At 60.0% G+C, this 26,286-nt stretch overlaps 1 protein-coding gene and 1 long non-coding RNA gene across 6 annotated transcripts; one reads left to right on the forward strand and one right to left on the reverse strand.

Annotated features, from left to right (window-relative positions):
* LOC124500960 (uncharacterized) lies at positions 1-2,783 on the reverse strand. The gene is made up of 2 exons (XR_006959674.1): positions 1,788-2,783; positions 1-1,684 (listed from the first exon to the last, which is right to left on the reverse strand). It is a non-coding gene; the product is annotated as an uncharacterized LOC124500960 (long non-coding RNA).
* PARVG (parvin gamma) lies at positions 1,695-26,286 on the forward strand. 5 transcript variants are annotated; one of them, XR_006959672.1, is made up of 14 exons: positions 1,701-1,848; positions 3,533-3,627; positions 6,108-6,172; positions 7,913-8,015; positions 8,700-8,840; positions 9,750-9,865; positions 11,399-11,454; positions 12,748-12,770; positions 15,621-15,679; positions 15,878-15,946; positions 18,027-18,128; positions 24,095-24,167; positions 24,619-25,494; positions 26,004-26,286. XR_006959672.1 is itself a non-coding variant. In XM_047064828.1 (13 exons), exons 1-13 carry the CDS (start codon positions 1,838-1,840, stop codon positions 24,726-24,728), a joined length of 1,023 nt encoding a protein of 340 aa, XP_046920784.1. In that variant the 5' UTR covers positions 1,701-1,837; the 3' UTR covers positions 24,729-26,286. The 5 variants fall into 5 exon arrangements, 3 of the variants coding, with proteins under 3 accessions (XP_046920785.1, XP_046920786.1, XP_046920784.1); XR_006959673.1 differs by lacking the exon at positions 18,027-18,128 and having other exon boundaries at positions 1,700-1,848; XM_047064828.1 differs by having other exon boundaries at positions 24,619-26,286.

A 26,286-nucleotide genomic window follows, 5' to 3' on the forward strand; every position in this document is an offset into this window, starting at 1 on the left:
TGCCAACAGCGTGCTGTTATTTATTCCAATAAAGAACTCGAGAGCGTGGGGCCGTCCGCTGCTTGTGTCTGGTTTTTCTCTCCTGCGCTTAGGGGTCATCGGTTCGCGCCAGCCCGGTGCTGGGGGCTGGGACACACAGAAGCTCCAGGAGCTTCCGATCGGACCAGGCCTGCTGGACAGCGGCGCTGTCTCAGGGGGTGGTGTCCCTACGCTGCAGGGCGAGGGACCCGGGTGGCCCTCGACGGTGGCCAAGGGCTCCGTGCTCCACGCCGGCCCTGCTGTGAGCCTTCCCTGCAGAAGTCACGGGGTGATTCGGGCGCCTCAAAAAGAATCCCCGATTGCCGCCCCAAAGAACCCAGGCTTCGGAGAATTGCCTGGTCCAAACCCGCTTTGTTCCCATGTGACTGCTGGCTGGTTTCCACGGTGGGAACGTCCCTCCAGTTTCCCTCCCTAAAGAGCCACCTTCCTTAATCCAGGTTTGGTTGCCTGTAACTGGGGCCGCTGTAGTTGCTCGAGGCAGAAAGGAATCGAACGCAGGAAATGAGGTGACCCCAGAGCCACGGGAAGGCTGGCGTGGCAGGCTGGGGACAGACCCCCACGGAGGACGCTTCGAACCACACCGTGGTGCCGGCCGTCCCTGCCGTGACCGGGAGGCTGCTGAGTGGCTGCTGGCCCGCGGTTTCAATTTCGAGCCGGATACTTCCCGTCTGCCTCTCCAGATGCCTGTCCAGCGTTTTCCACGCTGGCCTCCCGGACTGCGTCCGTGCGCTGTCTTGCCTCTGGCTTCTGTTTGGGCTTGGCCGGTGGGAGGCCCCGGCAGGAGGGAGCGTGGGGGAGAGTGAGCGAGGTCGGGGGGTTGGTACTCCAGGGCCGCCCCTCTGCGGGGCCACCGGGGTCGGAGGGCCCCTCTACCACACCCCTGGCTGGTGGATCTCTCTCTCTGGGCTCTGGTGTCCACTCTGGCCTCTGCCCCGTCGGGCCCTGGGGTCGTGAGAACTCGCTCATGTCGCTAGTCTTGGGCTGTGGCACTGTCTCTTCTGTGTTCCCTTAACCCGGCCCCGGTAGGCGCTTTGTCCAACACGCTTCAGTTTCCCTGCGTGGATGGGCCATCTCTGCCGGGACGTGGCGGCGCGCCTGGCCCGGGAAGCAGGGGACGCAGGGCCACGCCGTGCCCGCCACACCTGCCCCAGCAAAGCGTGCAGCTGCCCGTCCCCACCATGCTGCAGACTGCCTCTGCCTCTCAGGCTGGTACCTCTGTGAGCAGCGACAATAGTACCTGCCTCGGAGGCTGGTTCCAGTAAACTTAAAGGCCTTAAGGGGCACCTAGGTGGCTCAGTCCACTGAGCGTCGGACTTCAGCTCAGGTCGTGATCTCACGGCTCATGAGTTCGCCAGCTCCCCGTGGCGGGGAGGTGGGGGTCCCTGGCCTCAGTGGCTGGCTTGGCTGGTGCTGCCACTTGGAGATGGGGAGACCACGAGGGACTGCTGGGGTTGCGAGGCGGGGAGGGGAGAGGGAGAGAAGGAAGAAACGGCAGCACTGCGTCTCCTGCGAGGCATCTGAGGGCCCGGAGGTGTGGCTGGGTGGCTGGCGCTCGGGGGGCAGAGCTTTCCGTCGGGGCCGTGGAGGCACCAGGCCCTGAGGCCCAGCGAGGAGGAAGCTCCCTGCAGACGCAGCCCAGCAGGCCCTGCGGAAGCCACAGGCCCGGAGGAAGTGAGCAGCGTGGGGGGTGGGGGGTGGGGGGACCCTGCCCTCCCCCGGCCCCTCCAGCCCCCAGGGTAGGAACTTACTTTTCTCTGGAAGCCGGTGATCACGATTTGAGCTCCGCGGCCTTCATTTCATGGCAGCCAGGTGAGTCTCAGCTCCCGGGAGCCCTGGGCTCGGGGCTCTCTGCCCGTCTGTAATGTTCAGGAGCGAGAGGGCACAGAGGGAGGGCTCCGGGGGTGGGGGCTTGTGGCGGCCGACCCCAGAGAACACACCCTTAGCTGAGGGAGGGACTCGGGCCAAGCAAAGCCCTGAGCCCCTGTGCACCCCCCCCCCCCCCCGCCAGCCACCCACACGTAGAGAGGCGCATTTCCTCCCTCCCGGGGCCGGACAGGCAGAAGGGCACGATCCCACCTCCCCGGTAGCCAGGTGGACAGTCTCCCTTTCTCCGCGCCATCTCCCCTGAGTGTCATCCGGCGTGGGGGGGGGGGGGGGGAAGAAAGGCCACCCTGTTTCAGGTGGAGAAACTGAGGCCCAGGGCGGGGAGGGGCTGCCGGGGGAGGGGAGATACCCTGAACAGAGCTGGGGCAGACACCCCCCGTGTCCGCTCCACTGCCTTCGGTGAGCTCTGAGTCCGGCCCTGTCTTGTAAAGACCTTCAGGACCAGGAAGGGAGGGGAATCGCCCAAAGTCACGTAGGGTGAGGAAGAGCAAGCCTGGAACCCGGGCCTCCTCCTAACCCCCAGGCAGGGCTCTTTCCTCTTCTCTGGCCACGTCCCTCGAGCCGAATCCTGTCCAGAAGGAGGCTTGGGAATTCAGGGGGCAGGACCGGTCCCACAGCTGTGGTCTCCCCCATCCTCTGTTCGGGATGGGGCCTCAGAGGTTCCCCGCGGGCCGGCTGCTAGGGCGATGGGGTGGCCCCTGCCAGTGTCCCCATCTTGCCACAGCTCTGGGTCCCGCTGCTGTAGCCAGGTTTCCCCGGTGGGGGGGGAGGGGGAGGGCTGGAGCTGCCCCCCATTCTGCGGCCCCCCTGTCTTTTTGGGGCCCGAAACGCTGGGGAAACGCGGGGGGCCGAAGAGGAGGGCAAAGCTGCCGGCTGAGCAGGAGAGGAAGTGAGCCCTGGGGCAACAGGAAGGAGGCCGGGCTGGCTTCTCCAGGGGCCCCGTCCCGCGTGGGGTGAGCCCGGCCCCTGCCCAGAAGGAGCACACGAAGGGGGCCGCACACGCCCCTCGCATGCCGGCCCCTCCCATGCCGACGTGCGCAGTGAGGCCCCCAAAGCGCAGAGAGGCTGAGCCCGCCGAGCCCCACCGTGGACAGCCTCGTTCCGCGTCGGGCCAGGCGGGGCCAGGCCGCCCCCCGAGAGCCAGGCCCCCGTGGAGTGGCAGCCGAGCCTGGGGGATGCCACCATGCCAGCGTGGTCCCCGCGTCCGTGCCCACCTGTCTCGGGCTCAGGGACCTGGAAGGGACAGATCCGGTGCCCCCCTCGCCCTGCCCCCGCGGGAACTCAGCCACCGTAGATGTCACCCGTCGGTGGATTCGCCTCAGCCAGCCCTGCCATACGCCCACCCCGGGCATCCCTCTGGAGCTTCACTCCAGGGTTTCCCGGATCTTGACAAGCCCTCAGCCGCGGGCCTCCCTCCACCCCTGCGTCCCGCCAGAATGGGCCCCACGGCCTACTTCTCATCAGGGAGACCCGTCTCCTTGGCTAGGCAGCCCCCGCCCACTCCCCGTGCCTCATGGTCGGGAAGGAACCGACCCATGGCCGGCCCATGGCCCAGAGCCAGCGTGGGGCTCCTCGGATGGTGATGCCCCCTGTCCCCTGCATCCCCCAGGGCCGGCAAGGCAGAAATGGAGCCGGAATCCTTGTACAACCTGCTGCAGCTCCCGAAGGCGGTGGGCCGGCCGGCGGAGGAGGAGCTCCCACAAGGTGCCGGGCCCAAGTGGGGCTGGGGGGTCCGGGCAGGGCGGAGGGGCGGGTCTGCGGGCCGGTCCGGGCCCTGCCTTGCTTCCCAGGTTGTTAACTGAACACCCAATTTGTGCAGCCCCTGCCTATGCCTTCTGCTCTATCCTTGACAACTCCCACCCCCGCTTCTGGAAACTTTGGCAGGTACCCCCATACCGCTCATAACCACACATCTCGCGTTTGAGGATGACACTGGTAACGCGATATTAACTGCTCCTACGTGCTGTGCACGTCCTACAAGCTGCACCTCGTTTATTGCTCTGAGGGTAGGCGTTCCTGCCTCCCTTGTATGCGCGAGGAAACTGAGGCCCAGTGAATAATGTAACAGTGGCAGGTGACTCCGTTAACGCGGTGGAGCTGGGGTTGGGAACCCAAGGAGGGAGCCCCAGCATTCAGGTTCCCCTCCCGCCATGCCCTACTGGCAGATATCTGCAGACATCCGACTTGGCGGGGGATGGGGGTTATCGATCTGCTTCCTTCACTCGTGTGGGTCCCTTTAAATAGTGGGCGGGCACAAGGGCGCCTGGGTGACTCGGACTTTGGCTCAGGTCACCATGTCCGTGAGTTCTAGCCCCGTGTTGGGCTCTGTGCTGATAGCTCAGAGCCTAGAGCCTGCTTTGGATTCCGTGTCCCCCTCTCTCTGCCCCCCCTCTCAAATATAAATAAACATGAAAAAAATTTTTTTCATGTTTATTTATATTTGAGAGAGACAGAGACAGAATGCGAGTGGGTTGGGGCAGAGAGAGAGGGAGGCACGGAATCCGAAGCAGCTCCAGGCTCTGAGCTGTCAACACAGAGCCCGACGCAGGGCTTGAACTCACAGACCGCGAGATCATGACCTGAGCCAAAGTTGGTTGCTCAACCGACTGAGCCACCCAGGCGCCCCCCAAAATTTTTTTAAAAAGTGGGTGGGCATGGGACGGGGCAATTCAATGGGTGTGGGTCCCCCTTTTAGCAAGTCTGTTTTCTGAGCTCAGGGAGTTTGTGGCCACTGCCCCTGAAACCTCCCTTCCCAAGGAGATGTTTGGAAAGGACAACGCAGGTGCCCAAAGCTGTCAATCCCCCTGTTACAGAAAAGAGGCGAATCGGGAAGCAAGCCAAATGTCCCGCTCAGCAAGGGCGTTAAGTGAACTCACTAGAATTTATGTAACCTTTAAGACATAAATATGACGACGGAGGAAAAGTGTGACATAGTTGAAACGTAAGAGCAGGATGCAACTTGAGCTAGACCCTGTGAATACAGCCTGAATTTTAGGATGGGCCATGTGGCCGAGAGACCCCGGAGCAGCGAGCGAGACCCTGGGGGCCGGGCGGGCATTGCCCAGAGTCGAGAAGCTGACTTCCTTAACTGCCTGGTGCTCTCTGTTTATAGATGGTTTAACGCTGGAAAGCATCGCGAGCAAAATTGCTGTTAGCGGTGGGGCTTGGTTATTTGAAAAAATATTTATTTTTTGTTTTGCAGTGGATTTAGAAATACTCAAAGTACTGGCAGGCGCAGCTGGAACATGGGATGATTCAGAGCGGCAGGAAACCTGCTCCAGGAAGGAGCTGACGGGGGCTGGGGGTGGGGTATCGCCGGAGGCTTTCACCCACCCACCCACTCCCCACACATGGGTCCAGAGACTGCCCGGGCCCAGCGTGTTAGATATCCCCGCCTCTTGTCAGGAGATATGGGGCCGGGGAGAACTTGAAGGTTTTCAGATCACCTAGGAAAAGTCTCCAGCCGCGTCGTGGGAAGACAGAGGCATTGCATTTTGGGAACCTGGGCAAGGCAGTGCCCCCCGTGCTGACTCAGTTTCCCCCATGTTCATCGAGACTAGATCCTCTCGGCCCTGCCATTTGTGGGTGCTGCGAGTCTAAGGCATCGGGAAGCTGCTGACCAGAGGGTCAGCCAGGGTGGTCTCGGCGTCCTGCCCGTGCCAGGGAGCCAGACGGACTGGGGTGAAATCCGCCGTGGCCCCCTGGTGCCCGGCCCCTGGGCTCGTGCGAGCCCCTCTGCTTAAGTACGTGGGTAGAATTGCCAGATAAAACACAGGACACCCAGTTATCATTTGAATTTGAGGCAGGAAACAGTTTTCCAGGCGAACTGTGTCCCCAAAATATATTGTTGTGGCTGAGGATGAGCTGGTGCTCATGAGGGGAACCAGAGGGAAGGGCATTTGGGCTGTGGCTGGAACAGCACGGGGAAAGAAAGAGGTGTGGAGGACGAGGCGTGTCTGGGAGGACCAAGTCACTTTAGATGTTTGATGCTCAGGGTGTGTGTGTGTGTGTATCTGTGTGTGCGTGTGCGTGTGCACACGTGTGTATCAGTGACCGTGTCTGTGGATCTGTGTGGGCGCGCGTGTGATGTAGCGGGACCCAATTCCCCGGGTGTCGAGGTGCCAGGCTGCCCAGCCCCCCCCCCAGGGACCCCACACGCATGTCACACTCGCCTCTGCTTCCAGGAGAAAAGAAGAAGTACCTGCCACCCACCTCGCGGGGGGACCCCAAATTTGGAGAGCTGCAGAAGGTACAGCTCCTTCCGCGGTCTCCCCACCCCCCCCCCGCTTTCTCTGGGGGCAGTCTTTCCGTCCCCTTGGGGCGGGGTCTGTCCCGCTCCTCCCCTCTCTGACCTCCGCCTGGCGGGTGGTGACCCTGCAGGTCCCCGGGAGACCTGTTGAATGGCTACGTGAGGGAACATTTATTGAGCACCGACTGCGTGCCTTTACGTAGATGATCCCCACGAGCCTCACGACGGTTGAGAGGGATCGGCCGTCCTGAATCCCATGGAGTGAGTAGGAGGCTCAGAGGGGTGACCTGGCCTGTGGGGGACACAAGGCCGGCCAGCAGAGTTTGACCCAGGCCCCAAAGCTTGTGCACTTGCCCCTGCTCGGCTGCGCACGGCAGTGGAGAGCTGGCAAAAGGGGCAGAACGGGGGGTGAGTCACCCGGGCCCCCCGCGTCTCTCCTTGGCTGGGAGGCTGCCGCTGCACCTGCTGGACCAGCTCGGTATAGGCAGGTTCAGGCCTCCGTTTTCGTCTGCCTTATTGCTCCAGTCTCCACGTGGCCTTTCTGGTGCCTCCTCCAGGGAGGCCTCCTGGCCTGCACCACCTTCCATCCCCCCAGACTGTGGCCGTTTTCCCGTCCCTTCCTCTCTCCCTCCCGTTCCCTGGCTCCCTCCATCCCACCTTCCCCACCGTCAGGCACTGGGACCCGAGTAGAACCAGCGAGGCCCTTCCTGGAAACCTGACGGGGTGCCGACACATCCTAGTTGGGGCTCCTCCTGGAGCTTACCCTGAGAAGGATTTGGGTGCAGGTAGTGAGCCAGGAGAAAGGAAAGCAAGTGGGCGGGCCCCTCCGGGAGCAGGTGCAGAGACGGAGTAGCTGGGTCCCAAGTCCGGAGTAGCCGGTGCTGCTCCCTTAAAGGCACGGGGCTCTGCTTCCTGTGCTCCCGGCCCGTTGAACCCAGGCGGGGACGGACGCCCTGGCAGAGGTGCAGAGGGGAGGAGGGGTGTGTGCCTCAGTCGTTGAGTCTGGGGGATCAGGCGGGACCCCAGCAGCCCCTGTGTGGGTGTCCTGGGGCTGGTGCCACCGAGTACCATGAGCCAGGTGGCTTAAAGCCAGGGGAGTTGAAGGTCTCCCAGCCCGTAGGCCGGAAGTCCTCAATCGAGGTGTGGGCAGCGTGGGTCCCTCCCGGAGGTTCCGAGAGGGAACCCATCCCGGCCTCTTGCCCGGCGTCAGGCGGCTCCGGTGACCCTTGGCGCCCCTTGGCGCCTAGACTCGCCACTCGGGTCTCTGCCTCCCTCGTCACGGGGCCTCCTCTGTGTTTCCAAAGGCGCGTCCCTCCTCTCCTTCTGGGCTCTCCCCAGAAGTGCCTACTTAGATCCAGGTTTCTACCAACAGCCTCTTCAGGGCAATTTAGGCCTTTCCTGTCGAGGGTCTTCAAAACTCTTCCCATTATCCAGTTCCACGGCCACCTCCCCGCTCTCAGGTACTTGTTATGGTGGCCTTCTGGGACCAGCACCTTGCACAGGACAAACAGCACCCCCCCCCCGGGCCCAGATTCCTGCTGAAGAGAAGCAGAGGGTCTTTGGGAAGTCAGACTGAGAGGGCAGGGAGGGCTTCCCAGAGGAGGTGACGTTTGACCTGGCCTTGAAGGATGGTATAGGAGCTGGGGGGTGGGAGGAGGGCCTTCTTGCGGGTCAAAGCTGAGCCAGGTGGGGGACCCGGTGAGGAGTGGTCCCGGTCAGCCATCCCCTTGGGGTCTTCAGGTGCTGATGGAGTGGATCAATGCCAAGCTCCTCCCGGAGCACATCGTGGTCCGCAGCCTGGAGGAGGACATATTCGATGGGCTCATCTTGCACCACCTTTTCCGTAAGCGGCTGCTCCCAGGGTACATGGGCCTGGGCCCCAGCACCCCCCCCCCCCAGCCTGGCCCCTTCAGGCCCCAGGGGTGGACTCCTCAACAGCCGCCCCCTCCCCGTCACCGCTGTGATGTCGGGTTTGGTCTGCGCACCTGCCTTCTGCCCACAAAGCTGTGAGGTCCCAGAGGGCAGGGGTGCGCCCGATTCTGGCCCTCGGCTGACCTGGGGCCTGGCTCAGCAGCGCCCTTTGTGGGACCCTTGGTAGTTGGACAGAACGATCCTGCCAGCCCCTTCCGGAACACCTGCCAAGGAGCAGGTGTGGTTAATCCTCAGAAAAACCCTATCCTCTTACTATCCCCAGTTTACGGATGAGGAAAATGAGGCTCGGAGAGGCCTCGTCACTTGTCCAGCGTCTTGCAGTGGGGAAGGCGGGGGAGTCAGGGTCTGAGCTTAGGAGTCTAGGCCACCCTGCCTTGCGAAAAGGAAGTGCACGTAGCTGAGCAGAAGGCTGAGGTCAAGGTGAGGTGGGCCAGTGGAGGGCGGCTCGGAGGGCCGGGGCTCGCTCGGGTCACAGGGCTTTTGGCGGTGGAGGGGAGCCTGGGGGGGGCACGGTCCTCACCCCTCCCTCCCTCTCCTGCCTTTCTCGGCCTCTCCCCCCGACTCCCTCCTGGGCCCTCTCCCGATCTGCCCTCAGAGATGCTGACCGGGCTCCGGCTGGACGTGGAGGAGATGGCTCTCACGGTCCCCAACCAGAGGCGCAAGCTGGAGGCCGTCCTGGAGGCGGTCAACCGCAGCCTGCAGGCAGAAGATGAGCCGCTCAAGTGGAGCGTGGACGGTATGTGGGGCCCCGGCTGGGGCGGGGGCCCCGGGAGGGCGGGGGAGCCTGGGTCCCTGTGCAGCACCGGCCTCTTGTTTCCTCTGCCTCTGGGGTGGGGGCGCCCTGGGGGCTTCCGGGGAGCCTCCCGTGCAAAGTCGTGCACCCCGTTGAGGGCCAAGAGCCCTACACGCTTCTGCGCCCCGGAGGTGTCGCCGCAGCAAAGCCCGCGGCCGTGTAACGGCATAAACGCGGTCAGTGAGGCCCCTACTGTTTGAGTTCCAAGCACCACGAGCTCCCACGTATCTCGTCAGATGGGTGCTACCGGTCTCGTTTCGTTAATTGATTTAAGCTCTACCCGAGGTGCCTGCTTGGAGCGAATGGGAGGGAGCAAAGCCCCCACTCTGATCTCCGCCCCCTCCCCCATCTTCCAGATGAGAAAACTGAGGCTGAAGGGGTTGAGTGCCTTCTCCGAGATTGGGAGGTGGTGATGTAACAGTTTTCAAGCCCAGTTTTTGTTGGGTTGCGTGCCTTCACCGCTGCATTTAACGTCCCGCTTTCAAAAACTGATGGGCGTAACGTTGGCCCTGAATTAAGCCACACTCATCTGAAGCCAACAGTTTCTTGCACTGGGGCCCCCACTGTAGGGCCTCGAGCGGCTCAGAATTGTAAAGGGTGGCTGTCTCTGTGTCGAAAGCCCCGTCCACTTGGGGAATTGTGCCCGTGGGCTGTATTCGCAGAGCAGGGTGATGAGAGCACGGGGTGGCTATTTTGGGTTCCGAATAAGTATCTCCAGCCCTCTGCCTTCCAGAAGGCTGGAGGCAGATCTCCTTGGTCTTCAGAGGGTTGTTGGCACAATATGGAGCCCTCCGTGTGGCCCCAGGTATCGGTGGCCCCTTCCGCTCTGACCTGTGCCCTCTCCCCTCCCAGCCATCTTCAACAAGGACCTGCTGGCCACCTTGCATCTCCTCGTGGCCCTGGCCAAGCGCTTCCAGCCCGACCTGCCCCTCCCGACCAACGTCCAGGTGGAGGTGATCACCATGGAGGTACGGGGCTGGGTGCTGGGGGGACCCCTGTGTACAGGCTGAGCATCTTGGGTCCATGTCACCGTACCCTGGATTAGGGGGTGCTGCGTGGGGAGGGGCTGAGCCAGGATGTTTTCTTAGGAGCCTCAAGATATATCACATCCCTCCAGGACTGCAGGGGGGCCTGGGCTGGAGCTGTGGGTGGAGATATTGAGAGTCCGTGGTGGCGGGGGGCCTAGGGTCACATGGTCACATGGTCACATGGGCCATAAGTGGTCATCTATCTGTTCAGGGCCTTTCCGGAGCCTTCATAGTTTTGGCCCGGGCCACTGCGGTGTTGTCCCTCATTCACCAACGATGGCTGTGACTGTGCAAGGGAGCCTTCTCGTTTCTCCACCTGCAGGGTCCCCTTGCTCTAGCATATGCAAAACTGGTGCTGAAGTTCATGTCCCCGGAGCCCATGGCTTCTCCCTCAGGCAGAGTCTGAGCATCCCAAACGGGGCCCCCACCTTCTCCTGCTCCCCATTACTCCCTCCCCCAACTTCTGAGTGCCTGATGAGCCAGGGGGCTTCCCGTCTTGGAGCTTACGTTTCACTCAGATGAAATCATTCTTACTTCTTTCAAAACCGTTGATTAAAATTCTCCACTAAGCAGTGTCATGACTTTGTTTATACTTCTTATATAAATCAGAGGTGACTTCATTCCTTCATTCCTTCACTCATTCACTTATTCATTAATCCATCCACCTACCTATCCACTCATCCATTTACCCATCCATCCATCCATCCATCCACACACTCATCCATCCAACCATCCATCCATCCATCCATCCATCCATCCAACCATCCATCCACACACTCATCCATCCATCCATCCATCCAACCATCCATCCAACCATCCATCCATCCATCCAACCATCCATCCAACCATCCATCCAACCATCCAACCATCCATCCATCCATCCAACCATCCATCCATCCATCCAACCATCCAACCATCCAACCATCCAACCATCCATCCACACACTCATCCATCCATCCAACCATCCATCTATCCATCCATCCATCCATCCAACCATCCATCCACACACTCATCCATCCATCCATCCATCCAACCATCCATCCAACCATCCATCCATCCATCCAACCATCCATCCAACCATCCATCCATCCATCCAACCATCCATCCATCCATCCAACCATCCAACCATCCAACCATCCATCCATCCATCCAGTCATTATTCATTTGTCATTCAGATCAACACATGTTTATTAACTCCCTGTGAGCCAGGGACTGAGTGAGACTCTGGGGATATCTGGGGAACAAGACAGACATTGTCCCCATCCTCATGGGGCCCAAGGCTCATGAGCAAGAAAGACAATTGAGCCAGGCCACAGTGATGAGCACCATCCAGGAGCCGCCCTGAGGAGGGAAAGAGGTAGAGTGAGCTGGGTTCTGGGGCTGCGCTGGCCACTACAGTCTTTCAGTGGCTGCTGGCGTGGGTCCCCGAGTTTTCTGGGATTACTCAATTTCTTCCCTGTTTTTCTTTCTTAGAGCACCAAAAGTGGTCTGAAGTCTGAGAAGTCGATGGAACAGCTCACTGAATGCAGGTGAGGGAAGAGTCAGGGCTTGCAGCACAGGCCGAGCTATATTATTTGGGGAATGGGTAGCAGGGCCTGAAGCTGGGGACAGACCTGCCCGCCCTTTGTGGGAGGGACCCTCACATCTCGCCAGCTTCCTCTCAGCCCCCAGAGGGCCTCGCTGACCCCTCAGCCCTGCCGGGCGCCTTTCCATGTTGCTGGGCCTCGCAGGGCATGGCCCTGGCTGTTAGGCATGCCCCCCCCACCCCCTGCCAGCTCGTTTGTCCTCTACACAAAAGCAAGCAGAGTTGGGGACAGAAGGGGCTGTGGCTCCCAGTCATGAGGTCACACTATAGCCATTGTGGGCCAGGAGGAATCTAGACCTGGGGTCACAGGACCCCGATGCCATGTCGCTTCCCAGAGCCTGGTGGCCGAGGGCTGGAGCCAAGGGCACCAAACACCTAGCATTTATAGAGCACCTAGTGTGTGCAGGGCGGGAGGCTCTGTCCTTGCGTGTCCACGACAGCCAGCTGCTTACCTTTCGTGCGTCTGGACAAGCAGGTTGCTCGGCTAATGGGCTCTTCCCTCTGCCCTCCTGGAGGCAAAGCCTGGCTCTCTGTTTCAGGCTGCCCTCTCTACCCTGCACAGCCCAGTCTCCTGTTGAGGACCTTGGTCGCAGGGCCCACCCGGCCCTCCTGGGACAGCTTGGCCCGCTTTGGGCCCAGAACCTTGCTTCGAAGGGGTGTGGCTGGGGTGGAAAATTTGACACAAGGTCGAAGACAAACCATTCAGAACAAGAGAAACAGAGTGAAAGAAGCCAGACGCAGAAGAGAGCGTGATTTCATTACACGGGCTCCCAGAATAGGCAAAACCAGCTCACGGAGGGAGGAATCAGGGCAGGGGTGATCTTTGGGGGGGGGGCGGGGGCGGGGGAGAGCACATGGAGGTGCCGGGAAGGGTCTGTATCTTGTTGGGTGCTGATCACACAGGTGCGTGCATATGGAAAAACACACGCGCCTTAATCGTACAATTTGTGTGCTTTATTGTATGACACCGCCCACCCGAACTAAAACAACAACCACAGAAATGACAAAATCCAGACATAACTAGGTGTGGAAGCCTCCAGGGTGGGGTGTGGGCCTCTTTCTGCCCGCGCCCTGCGCAAGAGCCCTGCCTGCTTACGAACTGCAGGGAAGAAGGGAGCTCGCCCGTTTCTCTGTCAACCTTGCTAGTGCTGAGTCTTGTCGTAGTAAGAAACTACAGGTCTGAGGATATTTTTTAACCACGTGTTTACCTTTCTCCCCCCTGCAATTGTCCCTTTAGCACAGACAAGGACTCAGCTACCAGTGAGTACTTTTCCCACCGGGTGTGTGTTAAAACAGACGGGAGGATGAAGGGTCACTTGCTGGGTGTTCCCTGCTCTTGCCTCTGCGCCCCGCTACTTGTATCTCGAGCCTCCTTCTGCTCCGTTTGCCCCTTCTTCTCTCCGTCAGTCCATCCCAGGATCGGGCTGTTTCCTCTCACGATACTGCTCGAACGGCAGGGAGAGGTTTACAGTTCCCGCCGGTGGTCATGGTGGAGTTGTTATGAACATCTGGGCTCTGAAGCCACATGGCCCGGGTTCAGACACTAACGTGTCCTCTTGTTAGCCATGTGAACTTGGGCAAGTGACGTAACCTGTCTGTGTCTCAGCTTTCTCATCTGTAAAATGAGATTAGTAACGGCACCCACCTCTTGGACTGGTGAGGAGGGTTAAAAGATGATTTGTGAATGTGTTTAGCCCAGAGTGGGTGCCCCATAGTGACTGTGCAGTGGTGTGGCCACTTCTTTTGTGACAGACATCTTCCCCTATTGAGGGATTGGTCCATCCATTTCTTCTTTCATTCATTCACTCAGTTGGCCTAGTCGGCTGTTCATCCATCCATCCATCCATCCACCAATCCATCTGTCCATCCACCCACCCAACCACCAATCCATCCATCCATCCATCCATCCACCCACCCACCCACCAATCTATCCATCCATCCATCCATCCATCCATCCATCCACCTACCCACCCACCAATCTATCCATCCATCCATCCATCCATCCATCCATCCACCAATCCATCTGTCCATCCACCCACCCAACCACCAATCTATCCATCCATCCATCCATCCATCCATCCACCTACCCACCCACCCACCAATCTATCCATCCATCTATCCATTCACCAATCCACCTGTCCATCCACCCACCCAACCACCAATCCATCCATCCATCCATCCATCCATCCATCCATCCATCTATCCATCTACCTACCCACCCACCAATCCATCCATCCATCCATCCATCCATCCATCCATCCACCTACCCACCCACCAATCTATCCATCCATCTGTCCATTCACCAATCCGTCTGTCCATCCACCCACCCAACCACCAATCTATCCATCCATCCATCCATTCACCAATCCATCCATCTATCCACCAATCTATTTGGCCATCCATACACCAGTCCACATCACCCACCCACCAAATTACCCATCCGTCCACCCACCCACAAATCCATCTGTCCACACACACGCCCACCAGTCCATCCATCATCCATCCATCCTAACATGATTTTTCTCCCTGAACCCTCCCCACTTAGAACACAGAGCTGTATGGGCAGGGGGTTCCATGAGGGGTGCTTCACCTGCAAAGGTGGAAATAATGACCTTTGAGGGGCTTCTGAGAACAGGCTGAGGGAAGATGAGTGGGAGAAGGAAGGGAAAGGGAGGTGCAGGGAGGCTGGCCAACGTGTGTGTGTGTGTGTGTGTGTGTGTGTGTGTGAGGACATGGGGTGTTGCTCGGGGGGCAGTGTTTGTCAGGGAGCAGCATGAGGGTGGGTCACATGGTGAGGGGAAAGGAGCCGGGCCTCCCCACCACCCCGTCTAGCACATTCGTGCTGTTCTGGCTCATGTCAACCGAGCACACATTCGCCTCCCCACTTCCCGGCTCCTTCAGAGACCCGATTTCCCTGGCCACCCAGGCCAAGGGGTCCGAAGGGACTGGTGTCTCCACCATGTTTCCTGGTGCGCGATGCTATCTGGTGCTACCTTTTCCCTTTCACTAATGAGAGAACCGAGGCACAGAGAGGTGAAGTGACTTGCTCAGAGTTGCACAGCTGCTGAGCATCAGCATCTGAAGGTAAATCCTTCTAGCCAGCTTGGGCACTCGGTGCCCGAGGACCCATCTTCCCTGGGGAGATGTGTTGGCTGCACATATGAGGAGGGCTGCTTGTGGGAAAAGGGCATTTGGCTGAGGACTCGGGTGTCTGAGGCGGGACGAGGCCCGGGGCTGCCAAGATGCCCCCCTTTGTTCCTAAACCAGGCAGGCGTGACTCAGCGGCTGAGGGTGCTGGCCTTTGGCACGACGCGGGGCTCCGTGCCCTCATTCTGCCAATCCAGGAATGCGAGGGAGGAGACGCGCGGGCCAAGTGTCTGTGTGGGGCTGGGCCCTGCTCGGTCACCTACGGCAGTTCCATGGGCTCCGTGGGCCTGCGGGTGGAGGGGGGGATGGGGACGAAGGAGAGAAGCTTTCCAGGGGGAGGAGCGGTGGCTGAGCAGACGCACAGGCATCCACGGCAGAAAGGATGACCTTTTTTTGTTTTGTTTTATTTTTAAAGTTTTATTTATTTAGAAAGAGAGAGAACACGAGTAGGGGAAGGGCAGAGAGAGAGGGAGAGAGAGAGAGAGAGAGAGAGAGAGAATCCCAAGCAGGCTCTGAGCTGTCAGCACAGAGCTCGATGCAGGGCTCGACTCACGAACCGTGAGATCATGACCTGAGCCGAGACTCGGATGGGTAACCGATGGAGCCACCCGGGTGCCCCAAGATGAAGTTTATCGAGGTCCTACTGTGTGCCCAGCCACCGAGCCAAGTGCGTTATCTGGTACCAAATCTCATCTTTGCGAAGACGCCTTCTAGTAGGTATGATCAGCCATGATGTGCAGATGAGGAAACCAAGGGCCAGAGAGGGCAGGCGACTCCCCCCGGGCTACACGGCCAGGGGCTCAGGGACAAAGACGCAGGCCCATGTTTTGATTCGAGAACCGTTGCGATGACACTACATCTCTCTGCGGACTGGGTATTCTGAGAAACTTTTATGGAAATGCGTCCCTGTTTGGCGCAAGGATAATAGCATCGTAATGAGGCGTTTATTGGATCTGTCTGCAGAGGACGTCTTTGATGAATTATTTAAACTGGCTCCGGAGAAAGTGAACGCTGTGAAAGAGGTAAGAGAGATCAAAGCTCCCAGTCACTCTCCCGCCCGTCTGCCTCGTGTCCTGGGGGGTGCAGGGCAAGGGGCAAGGCCCTCGCTCCTCACCTGCTGTGTTTCGGGCGCCATGGGGGGGCCTTTCTGTCCCCCCCCCCAAAGCGGGAGGCGGAAAACCTGAGCCCCGGGCCCGACGTCCGTGCTCTTCCTTGTGTAGGCCATTGTGAACTTTGTCAACCAGAAGCTGGATCGCCTGGGCCTGTCTGTGCAGAATCTGGACACCCAGGTAGGGACTCAGGTGCAGGGTCCCCGGGTAGGGAAGGGTCACGGGGTGCAGGCGGGGAAGAGGGTCCTGCGGGGCACGGGGAGCCTCGATCCGCCCCCGTGGGGCCTGTGATGTGTCACCTCTTGGAGACCTGGCGCCTCTCCGATGGCGGACGTAGCTGGTAGGTAGGCAGCCTCACCCACCAGGGACACCGTGGGGATCTCGTGAGGCAGGGACCGTGGGTGCGTTTTACGCAGGGGCTCATCTATGCCGTGGGAGCTCTCCTGGTGTGAGTGCGTCTGCTCACGGCTTTGAGCTACCTGCCGGGCGTTGTCTCAGGTTCCGCCACAGCCCTGGGTCTGTGGGCCCCCTGGCTGCTCGGCCCCCCGGGGCTGACCTACACCTAGTCCCCGCGTGGGGCAGGAGCCGGGTCTTGCACGGTCGGCATCGGCATTCCGCGGGGGGCCACGGTTTTCCGTGGGGATGCTGTGCACCTGCGATACTCCCTCAGCACGGAGGGGAGCAAGGAAGGCGACGGGCTGATGGCCGGCGCGGGGCCTTCTGGCGGTGATGGGGCCCCCTGGACACCAGACACATCAACCCGCCGTGGCGGGGTCGGCGCTGGGCCACCCGGGTTCTGCTCACGCGCCACGGTGGCGGTGGGGGAGGGAGGCGGAAGTCAGGTCTGGTCCCTGGTGGACCGAATGACCTGTGGTGACTTCAGCCAGACGTGCTGACTTCTCAGACACACCCTGACGTTAGCCAGAGACGGACGGGGTGTGATCTGCTCCCGTGCCTGGTTTCTAAAGCCAGTAAAGCCCTCACTATGCGCCAGGCTCTGCGCAAAGTGCTTTATACCTACGAACTCATTGACTCCCGCTGACAGTCCCCGAGGTGGGAACAGATACTGCCCCGTTTTATACAGGAGGACGCTAAGACACAGAGATGTTAATTAACTCGCCCAAGGTCACACAGTGATAGAGCAGAAGACCTGGGATTCGAACCCAGGGTGCCGAGGCCACAGTGTGTCCTCATCACCGCGTCACACGGTGGCCACGTGAGAAGCCTGTGTGTGACGTGGCACGGTGACGTGGCAGGGCGGACATACGAGGCTCGGAAGCCAGGTGGACACGTGTGGCCCCTGGGCTTCAAGGACACCTCCTCCACATTGTCTGCACGGCCTTGGTTCGGACTTCTGTGGACCTCGGACCCCTCTTCTTTTAAAATGAGCGTAAGGATACGAGCCTCGTGGACCTGGGAGTAAATATACAAGACAAGCAGCCCCCGGAGTTGACTCCGCTCCCTGACACGCTGTGGACACGCAGTAGACGACGAATTGGGGGTTTCGGTGTCGTTCATGTGGGTGCGAACAGGATGATCTTGTGGACTTCCACTTCACCTGTTTTATCTCTCTCTTCCTCGATGAAATCATGGCGCTTGGAAAATATTGGCTTGGGTGACGATGATGCGTAGAGACTGTCGGACAAAGGGGTAGTCGAAGCCTCTGGTATTTCGGGGATATCATGGGGGCACATCAGCAGGAAAGATTTCAGGCCAAACTCATAACGGCGAAACAGACCTCGTAGGAGGGAGTTCTGTTAAGGACGTCGAGCTCGAGTGGCGGTTTTCCCTCCAACATCCAGTCTTGCGTCTGGTATCTTTGAAGAGATTGAGTAGGTTGATATGAGCTTACGATACGCGGGTGGCGGGGCGACGCTTTGTCCCTGAGCGTACAGACAGCGCAGACGGAAATATTAATGTGGCGGCCAGCGACACGAGCCCGCCGTGCTGTGGAATGATGTTACGCTCGACTCCGTTTTCTCCTGTGCCTCTGTCGCTCGTGGAGCGGGGTGTGGTTTTGAAGGCGACATCCGGCTATTTCCCAGCTAATGGAAAGACAGCTTGTTTTATTGGGCGTGTGCTTTGCGCCAGGCAGCGGATAACTGCTTCCTCCCTGCCGCCGCCCATGTTTACAACACGCGGCAAGGTCGGGGGTGTCGTCCTGGAGTCGCAGAAAGGCAGCCTCCCGCAGCGCCACTCCGCCCGCCGAAGGCGGTGCGGGACCCTTGCGGCCTCTGCCCCCCATGCTTCTCCTTTGCAGTTTGCAGACGGGGTCCTCTTACTCTTGCTGATTGGACAACTGGAAGGCTTCTTCCTGCACTTGAAGGAGTTCTACCTCACTCCCACCTCTCCTGCAGAAATGGTGAGTTCTCCAGAGGTTTCCTTGAGGGTCTGTTCCTGAATGGACAGACTTGTGATATTGACAATACCAGTCTCCTTATTCACTTCCAGGTGAAGTGAAGCATGGAGGGGAAGTTTGGTCATCCACGTGTCTACGCATCCATTCACCCATCCATTCAATTCATTCACCCATTCACCTGCCTGGCCATCCATTCATCTGCCTATTTATCTTCTCATCCATCCACTCATCCATCCATCCATCCACCCACTCATCCATCCATCCATCCACCCAACGATCCATCCATCCATCCACACACTCATCCATCCATCCACCCACCCATCCATCCATACACCCATCCATCCATCCATCCATCCATCCACACACTCATCCATCCATCCATCCATCCAACCATCCATCCATCCATCCATCCACACACTCATCCATCCATCCACCCATCCATCCACCCAACCATCCATCCATCCATCCATCCATCCATCCACACACTCATCCATCCATCCATCCATCCATCCACCCGTCCATCCACATACTCATCCATCCATCCATCCATCCATCCATCCACCCATCCATCCACACACTCATCCATCCATCCATCTATCCATCCATCCATCTGTCCATCCATCCATCCATCCACACACACACTCATCCATCCATCCATCCATCCATCCATCCATTCCAACCATCCATCCATCCAACCATCCATCCATCTATCCATCCATCCATCCAACCATCCATCCATCCATCCATCCAACCATCCATCCACCCAACCATCCATCCATCCATCCATCCATCCATCCACCCACATACTCATCCATCCATCCATCCATCCATCCATCCACACAATCATCCATCCATCCACACACTCATCCATCCATCCACCCATCCATCCATCCAACCATCCATCCAACCATCCATCCATCCATCCATCCATCCAACCATCCATCCAACCATCCATCCACCCATCCATCCACACACTCATCCATCCATCCATCCATCCACCCATCCATCCACACACTCCTCCATCCATCCATCCACCCATCCATCCATCCACCCATCCATCCATCCACCCATCCATCCAACCATCCATCCATCCATCCATCCATCCATCCATCCATCCACATACTCATCCATCCATCCATCCATCCACCCATCCATTCATCCATCCATCCATCCATCCATCCATCCATCCAACCATCCATTCATCCATCCATCCATCCATCCATCCAACCATCCGTCCACCCATCCATCCATCCACATACTCATCCATCCATCCATCCACCCACCCATCCACCCACCCATCCATCCATTCATCCATCCAACCATCCATCCATCCATCCATCCATCCAACCATCCGTCCACCCATCCATCCATCCACATACTCATCCATCCATCCATCCATCCACCCATCCATCCATCCATTCATCCATCCATCCATCCATCTAGCCACCCAACCATCCATCCATTCATCCATCCATCCATCCATCCATCCATCCATCCAACCATCCATCCACCCATCCATCCATCCACATATCCATCCATCCATCCATCCACCCACCTATCCATCCACCCATCCTCCATCCATCCATCCATCCATCCACACACTCATCCATCCATCCACCCACCCATCCACCCATCCATCCATCCAACCATCCATCCACCCATCCATCCATCCATCCAGCGAGCCAGCCAGCCATCCACCCTCACACCAATCCATTGACTTGCCTATTTGCTTATCTGCCAGTTCATCCACTCACTCACCTGCCTGGCCATCCCTTCATCTGCCTATTTACCTGCTCATCCATCCACCCACCCACCCATTCATCCATCCCAAGGAAGGATTTCCGTCCCCTTTGGCACCGCTGCGTTGCCGGGGAGGGTGAGAGCCACGGTTCCGGGGTTGGATCAGACCTCGTGACCTGCCTGGGGTGGGGGTGGGGGGCTGCTGGGTTCCATCCTGGCTTGGCCGCCCCCCCCCACACCCCGGTCCCTTCCTCCAGGCCCCTCCCCACACATCCACAGCCCTGTCCGTCCACGTCCCACTGACTCCTGGTCTCAGCGTCACAGCCTACCCGCAGCCCGGTTCTCTCGCATCTCCAGGCCTTTTGCCCAGATGGCTCCTCTGCCTACCCTGCCTCCCGCTTCATTCCCACCTGCTTAGCCGGGCTGTCGGCTCCGACCACCTTCGTGGCTCATCCAGGCTCCTCGGTGTTCCATAGGCCCCCGAACCACAGCCGTGCTCACATCCTACTTCTGGCCTCACCTGGCCCTTTACCCCGTTTCATCCCCACCCTGCACCCCTGCAGGGGGACAGGGCACGGGTTGTGTCTCCACTCGACAGAGGGGAAAGCTGAGGCCCGGAGAGGCTCTGGGGCTTGCCCAGGCCCACTCCGCTGCTCAGTGGCAGGTCTGACACGAGCACTGGCCTTCTGACCCTCAGCCTGCTCAGTGGGCACGGCCTCCACCTTCCCAGGAGGCAGGAGCGCACTTGACTGGAAGACTGATTCGGGGCTCAGACTCTCAAGGGCTCGGCTCTAGGGTGAGGAGCTAATCGGCTGGAGCCGTGCAGCGTTTGTGGTTCTAGAGGTAGGAGCAGGAACGGTGGGCTCACTGTTTGCCTCCAAAGCCAGAGCCTTCTCCCTGTTTCTGGGGAGTCAGGGTGAGCCCTAAGGGAGGCAGAGGGGGTGTGAGCCTCTCCGTGGCCAAGAGGGAGGCTTGCCCGAAGCTGCTGGAAGGCTCAGGAGGGTCAGAGCCCAGCCGGGGCGATGGTGTTCGCCCTGCACCCAGAAGGCAGGACACGGAGGCAGGAGAAGGCAGGAGAGCGGGGAGGCGGATGGAGAAGTGAGGGCCACACGCAGGCCAGGGAGCCTTGGGAAGGGGCGCAGAACCAAGACCCGGGACGGCACAGGGGTCCCCTCTTTGTTCCTCGGCTGTCGGGCTCCATGGGGACTTCAAAGCCTCTGCCCCACAGTCGGCACGCTCACAAACCCCATTACGAGCCAGGGACAAACGTCCTGACTCCTCACGTCCCCGGGTGCCGTCAGCCTGCTGAACCCACTGATGTTAGAACCAGCTTCCCGCGATGAGCCACATTCCACACAGGGGAAGAGAAGCGGCCTCTGAGCTCAGACCCCAAGAATGGATTTTTACTGTGGGAGGTCTCAGCTGCGGGAGGGTGTGACCAAAGTGCCGAGAGGTCATTAGCTGAAGAGGGCGGGAGCGCCAGCCCTTTGCATCGTGATCTTGGCGGAGCGGCCCCTCGACGTTGGTGGTCTCCTTATCAGCCCTTCCTGGCCACCGGTGTTTCCGCGAGACTGTCATTCCTTTCGGGAAGACGAGCTCTAGGGACGGAGGGAGGGAGGCGACGGTCTGCTCTGCCGAAAGCAACACACCGGTTCCGGGAATCGCGGGCCTCCTCCCACGTTCAATTATTTCTCCCCGGGGGGGGATTTGAGCGCATCCTCCTGGGTTACAACCTTCCCCCCCTCTCCGTGCAACGTGGTGCCTCTGTCACCATCTCACACCGTGCACGGAAGCGAGGTGACGCTTAGGGAGGAGCGCGGGAGACGGATCTGATGCCTGCAGCAGCTCCGCGGGGCTCGGGTCGAGCACGGGCTTGACAGGTTGAAGCAAGTGTGGTCGTTCTCACAGTGTCGATGGTGGCGGTTCTCAAAGCACAAATTCCATGGGGACAGGGAGTGGGGGGCGGGGGGTGATTTTGCCCTTGTGGCACAGCCAACCCACAGTAGGTGCTCACAAATATTTTTTAAATAAGTGAATGGACCAAGTGTTTCCAAAACACTGGTCCCCTGAGGGGCCCCATGACAAGTGGATCCTACGGTCAAATAACTTGGGCAACCACGCATTGTCTTGAAGGTTCGCGGTACACTGTAGACAGTCAAGGCTCTGAGAAGTCCCGCAGCGAAGGATTTCCATCGTATTTTTAGCTAACCTTTCCCCAACCCGTTTGGTCACAGACGCCCTTTCCCTCTATGCCCTGGGTCATGCTCTGGGAGACGCCGGTGTGGAGAGTGAGTCCATCAAAGACAGGGCTGGGAGGCGGGAGAGCACTGTGCCGAGAGTCCAGTCTCAGCCTTTCATTCTGACGCTTACCTTGTGGGCAGCCGGTGACTAGTGTTCACGATGAGAATGTGAACAACAGCGGCCCTCATTTTTTCAGAATATTCCGGGCTGGGGGGAATCCTTGGGGACACAGTGACAGCAGCGAGCAATGGAGCCGTGACCTGCTCCCTCTGAGACTTCCTACCTGCGTCTGCACGGTCCCAGTGGTGTGTCCCACCTGGCTGGGGGCTTCGGCACCAGTGACAGCCTGGGGCTCCTCCTGACCGGCTACAGCGCCGCCCCTCTCCCACTCTTGCGTCTTGGACCCCCCACCCCCCTGTCCGGGTCTCTGTCCATTCTCTGCGGCAACACCTCTCCCCGTGGAGAGGGACCCCACAGACGGCCTGCCTTGTCCCCGCACAACCTGCTGCGACCAGCCACCAGGGAGCGCTCTGCCCCTTGCCCCAGGTTGCAGCGGGAGTCCTGGGGTGGGGGGTGGGGCGGAAGGCTCTCCCCGGCCCCGCCCAGTGTCCTCGGACCAGGACGGGGTGACCCTCGGGAGAGCTCTCTTAGGGGCTTCGAGCCCCCCCCCCCAAACGTGTCCCATCTCCTGGCCCCCGCGGGAGCCCAGACACAGGGAATTTGCAGGGAGGCCCCGGCCGAGGCCAGCCCCCCGCTGTGCCTTCATCGCCCGCCTTCAGCTCTTGCTTTGTGGCCTTCGTTCCGTGTCCGTCATCATGTTTGACCCACGTGGCAGCTTTGGGGAGGCAGGCTGGAAGACGCGCTGTGCTCGTTGCAAGAGGAGGGAAACTGAGGCCCAGCCAGGACGGGTGACTTACCTGACCCGTGACCCGTGAGCTGGTGGGGGTCGGGGCACGGACGCCCCGTCCAGGTCGCAAGAGTCCTCCTACCCAGAGCCACTGGGAGGCCACCGGGCTGGGCCGGCTTCCCCAGGTGGCCTTGCTCGGCTGTTCCTCTGCCCGCTGGGCCTCTAGGCCACCGGTGAGGTTGCCATGGGGACCGTGGGAAGCCGGGGTGGGGATGGGGCCGCATGGCTGGCGGCCAGTCGAGGCCTTCCGGGGCCCACAGTCGCCCTGTCGGGGGCCGAGACCATTGAAGGGAGGGCCTGCTTGAAGTCACAGTGAATGAGGGGTTTAGCTGCCTTCAGACCTGCTTCACCCCACCCCACACCGTCGCCGTCACCCCACACCGTCTCCTTCTAAGACACCAGGCTGCTGCCCCAAGAAGGGAGGGGCTTTTTGATCGTATCGAGGCCCCAGGGAGAAAGTAGCCGTGAACACGGAAATCTCCACTAACAGAGCGTCTCTCCAGGGCTCCCCAGGGCGCCCCACCCAGCATCCCGGATCGGGACCCGGGGGAGATGGTGGGGACCCCGCTCTGCAGGTGCGCAAGGCAGGCGGGGGGAGCCTGGAGGTTGCCCGGCGACCGAGCAGGGGTCTGAGCCCAGGTGGGCCTGGGCAGGGGCGCTGCTCCAGCCTCCAGCCTGCTTCGCACGGACATCGGAGTGAGACAGACCTGGTTCTGACGCTCTCCGTCTTGTAAGCTCAGACGAGCCCCATGGCCACTCAGAACCTCAGTTTCCCCATCTGTGCGTTGCCCCTGGAACTGAGCTGCTTCTGGTGGCGTCTCCGTTGCCCACAGCGTAGGGGCTGCATCAGAAAAGGTCAGGATAAACCCCTGGCTACGTCCCCTCCCTTGGCAGGACTTACCTCTAGACGTCACCTCCCCCAGGAAGCCCTCCCTGACGTCTGGACTAGATGCCCCTCGCCGTTACTGCTTTTCCCACTCGGGGTGGACTCCTTGAGTGGTGGGCGGGCCTGGTACTTGGGGACCAGCACCCGGGTGGAGGCTCCCTCATTTTGCCAACATCTGGTGGGGTCTTATCACAGCTGCACAATGTCACCCTGGCCCTGGAGCTGCTCAAGGACGAAGGCCTGCTCAGCTACCCCATCAACCCCGAAGGTGAGGGTGCGGCTCGAGGGGGTGCCGCGGTGTCAGGGGACAGCATGTGGCCGTGCGGTCCCCTTGTGTGGCATGCCAGACACCGAGTCTCTTCAGGGACTTCCTATGAGGGGGTGCGGTGCCCATAGCCTCCACCAGCCCCAGTGGGGGAGGGGTCACAGGGAGAGGAGACCGGGGATTGGGGACCCTGGGGCAGGCTGTCCTGACAGGTGTGGGGGGGCACCGGGGTGCAGGGGAGGAGCAGGGAGGCAGGGCCACGTGAGGGTCCTGGGACTCAGGCCTGGCGTGACCAGCTGTCCCGTTGGACAGGGATTCCCCAGCCCCCGGGTTTAGCACGGAAGTCCCGTGTCCCAGGAAGCCACTCGGTCCCGGGCAACGGTGGGACGGTGGTCACCCCCTCCCCACCCCCGCCTAGGCCTGACCGGCTGTCCTGTTCTCCTCCGCCCTGCAGACATCGTGAACAAGGACACCAAGAGCACGTTGCGTGTCCTCTACAGCCTGTTTCGCAAGCACAAGCTGAAAGAAAACGCAGACAGCACGCCCCGTGGATCCCCGAATTAACTGTCACTGCCCCCCCAAAGCTGCTTCTCTGAGCCTGCTTGCAGGACCCAAGGGAGGGCCCAAGGGCCACAGAGGGACCTCCCCCACCATACAGCCGGCTGCCCTCTGTTTCCCTGTGTGTCTGTGGCACGCCTGCCCCTTCCCCCCATCCCTGATCCGCGTTTCCATCCGAATATCTTTGAATTCACTAGGCCTGGATCTGTTTTGAACCAACCTCTGGCCTCACTCAGTTTACAGTAACTAATGTATTTCTGGGAGGGATTGGGGGAGCCTGCAGTGCCCCGGGAAGGACCCTCCAATATGCATAAGTACGAGCTGACCCCCCAAAGCAGTTCCCCTTTCCATGGGGCGGGGTGTGGAACGTTCTCAGGGTCTCATCTCTGAGGGCATCTGCGGGAGCAGCGAAGAGACCAATGGTGCCGACCTTCACTCGGGCTCCTGGGTCCGACTTTGGGAGCAGAAAGGACTCTCAGGTGTCAGGGCTGAAGATCGGAGGCCCCAGCCCGCCTCTGTCTCAGCGTGATGGGCCCTGGGATCACCATCTAGAGGCAGGAGTCTCATCTGGCCCCCAAACCAAGCCCCCGAGCCCCTTGGGGGAAGTTAATCCACTTACTTGACAGAGGAGCCATGGCCCAGAGCCACGCCTACAGCTCGATGGTGAGCCTTGCCTGGAAGTCACAAAGGAGAAATCTCTGTGGCTGACGAGTAGGTCGGATGGTCTCCTGGTCTGTCCCCAGGGATGTGCCATCACGTCACGCTGTCTCTGGTGAGAACTGGCCCTTGCTGCCTGTGTTTCTCAAAGAACAAGTCCCTGCAGGGGGGTGGAACGTGGCCGTCCCAGGAGCGGACGTGTGGCGGGAACCAGCCAGGACAAGGCACAGGGGGTGGGGGTCGGGGCTGGCAAGGGGACGACTGAGCTGGGCACCCCCAGGGCTGCCTCTCCCCTGCCCTCCGGCTCCGGGCCCCCGCTGGGTCTGGGGTTTTACCAGTTTGACAGCCTTGGATCTGGGGGCGGGGGTGGGGGGCTTGTGGCGTGTGGGAGGACGTCCCATGGGGTGTGGCATCAGGAGTTGATGTCTGAGGGTGAGACGGTCTCAAGAGGTCTCTCTTCCACCCCACCCCCATCCACCTGCTCCCCTCCCCTCTGGACTCACAGGCGATTAGGTATAGAGGAGTTCGCGAGGGTGGGGCCCCGGATGGGATTAGCGTCCTAATAAGAAGAGGGAGAGACACCAGGGCTCTCTCTCTCTCTCTCTCTGTCTCTGCCGCGTGAAGACCCAGCCAGAAAGTGGCCATCTGCAAGCCGCGAGGAGGCCTCTCACCAGGAGCTGAACCTGCCGGCACCTTGACCTCGGACTTCCAGCCTCTAGAACTGTGAGCGATGAATGGCGTCTAAGCCCCCCGGTCTGCCGTATGCCGTCACAGCAGCCTGAGCTGACCAACCCGGATTCCGCAGACCGTCGTTCCTTAGGGAAGTAAAACCACCAGACTGCCCGCCGTGCACCTCCTGTCACGGCGAAGTTGAAGAGTCTGACGATATCAAGAGTGGGCAAGGACG

This window comes from Lynx rufus, unplaced genomic scaffold, assembly GCF_022079265.1.
Source record: "Lynx rufus isolate CCGP_SWC_20201006 ecotype Redwood Valley unplaced genomic scaffold, mLynRuf1.p SCAF_7, whole genome shotgun sequence".
In the NCBI taxonomy this organism is placed as follows: Eukaryota; Metazoa; Chordata; class Mammalia; order Carnivora; family Felidae; genus Lynx; species Lynx rufus.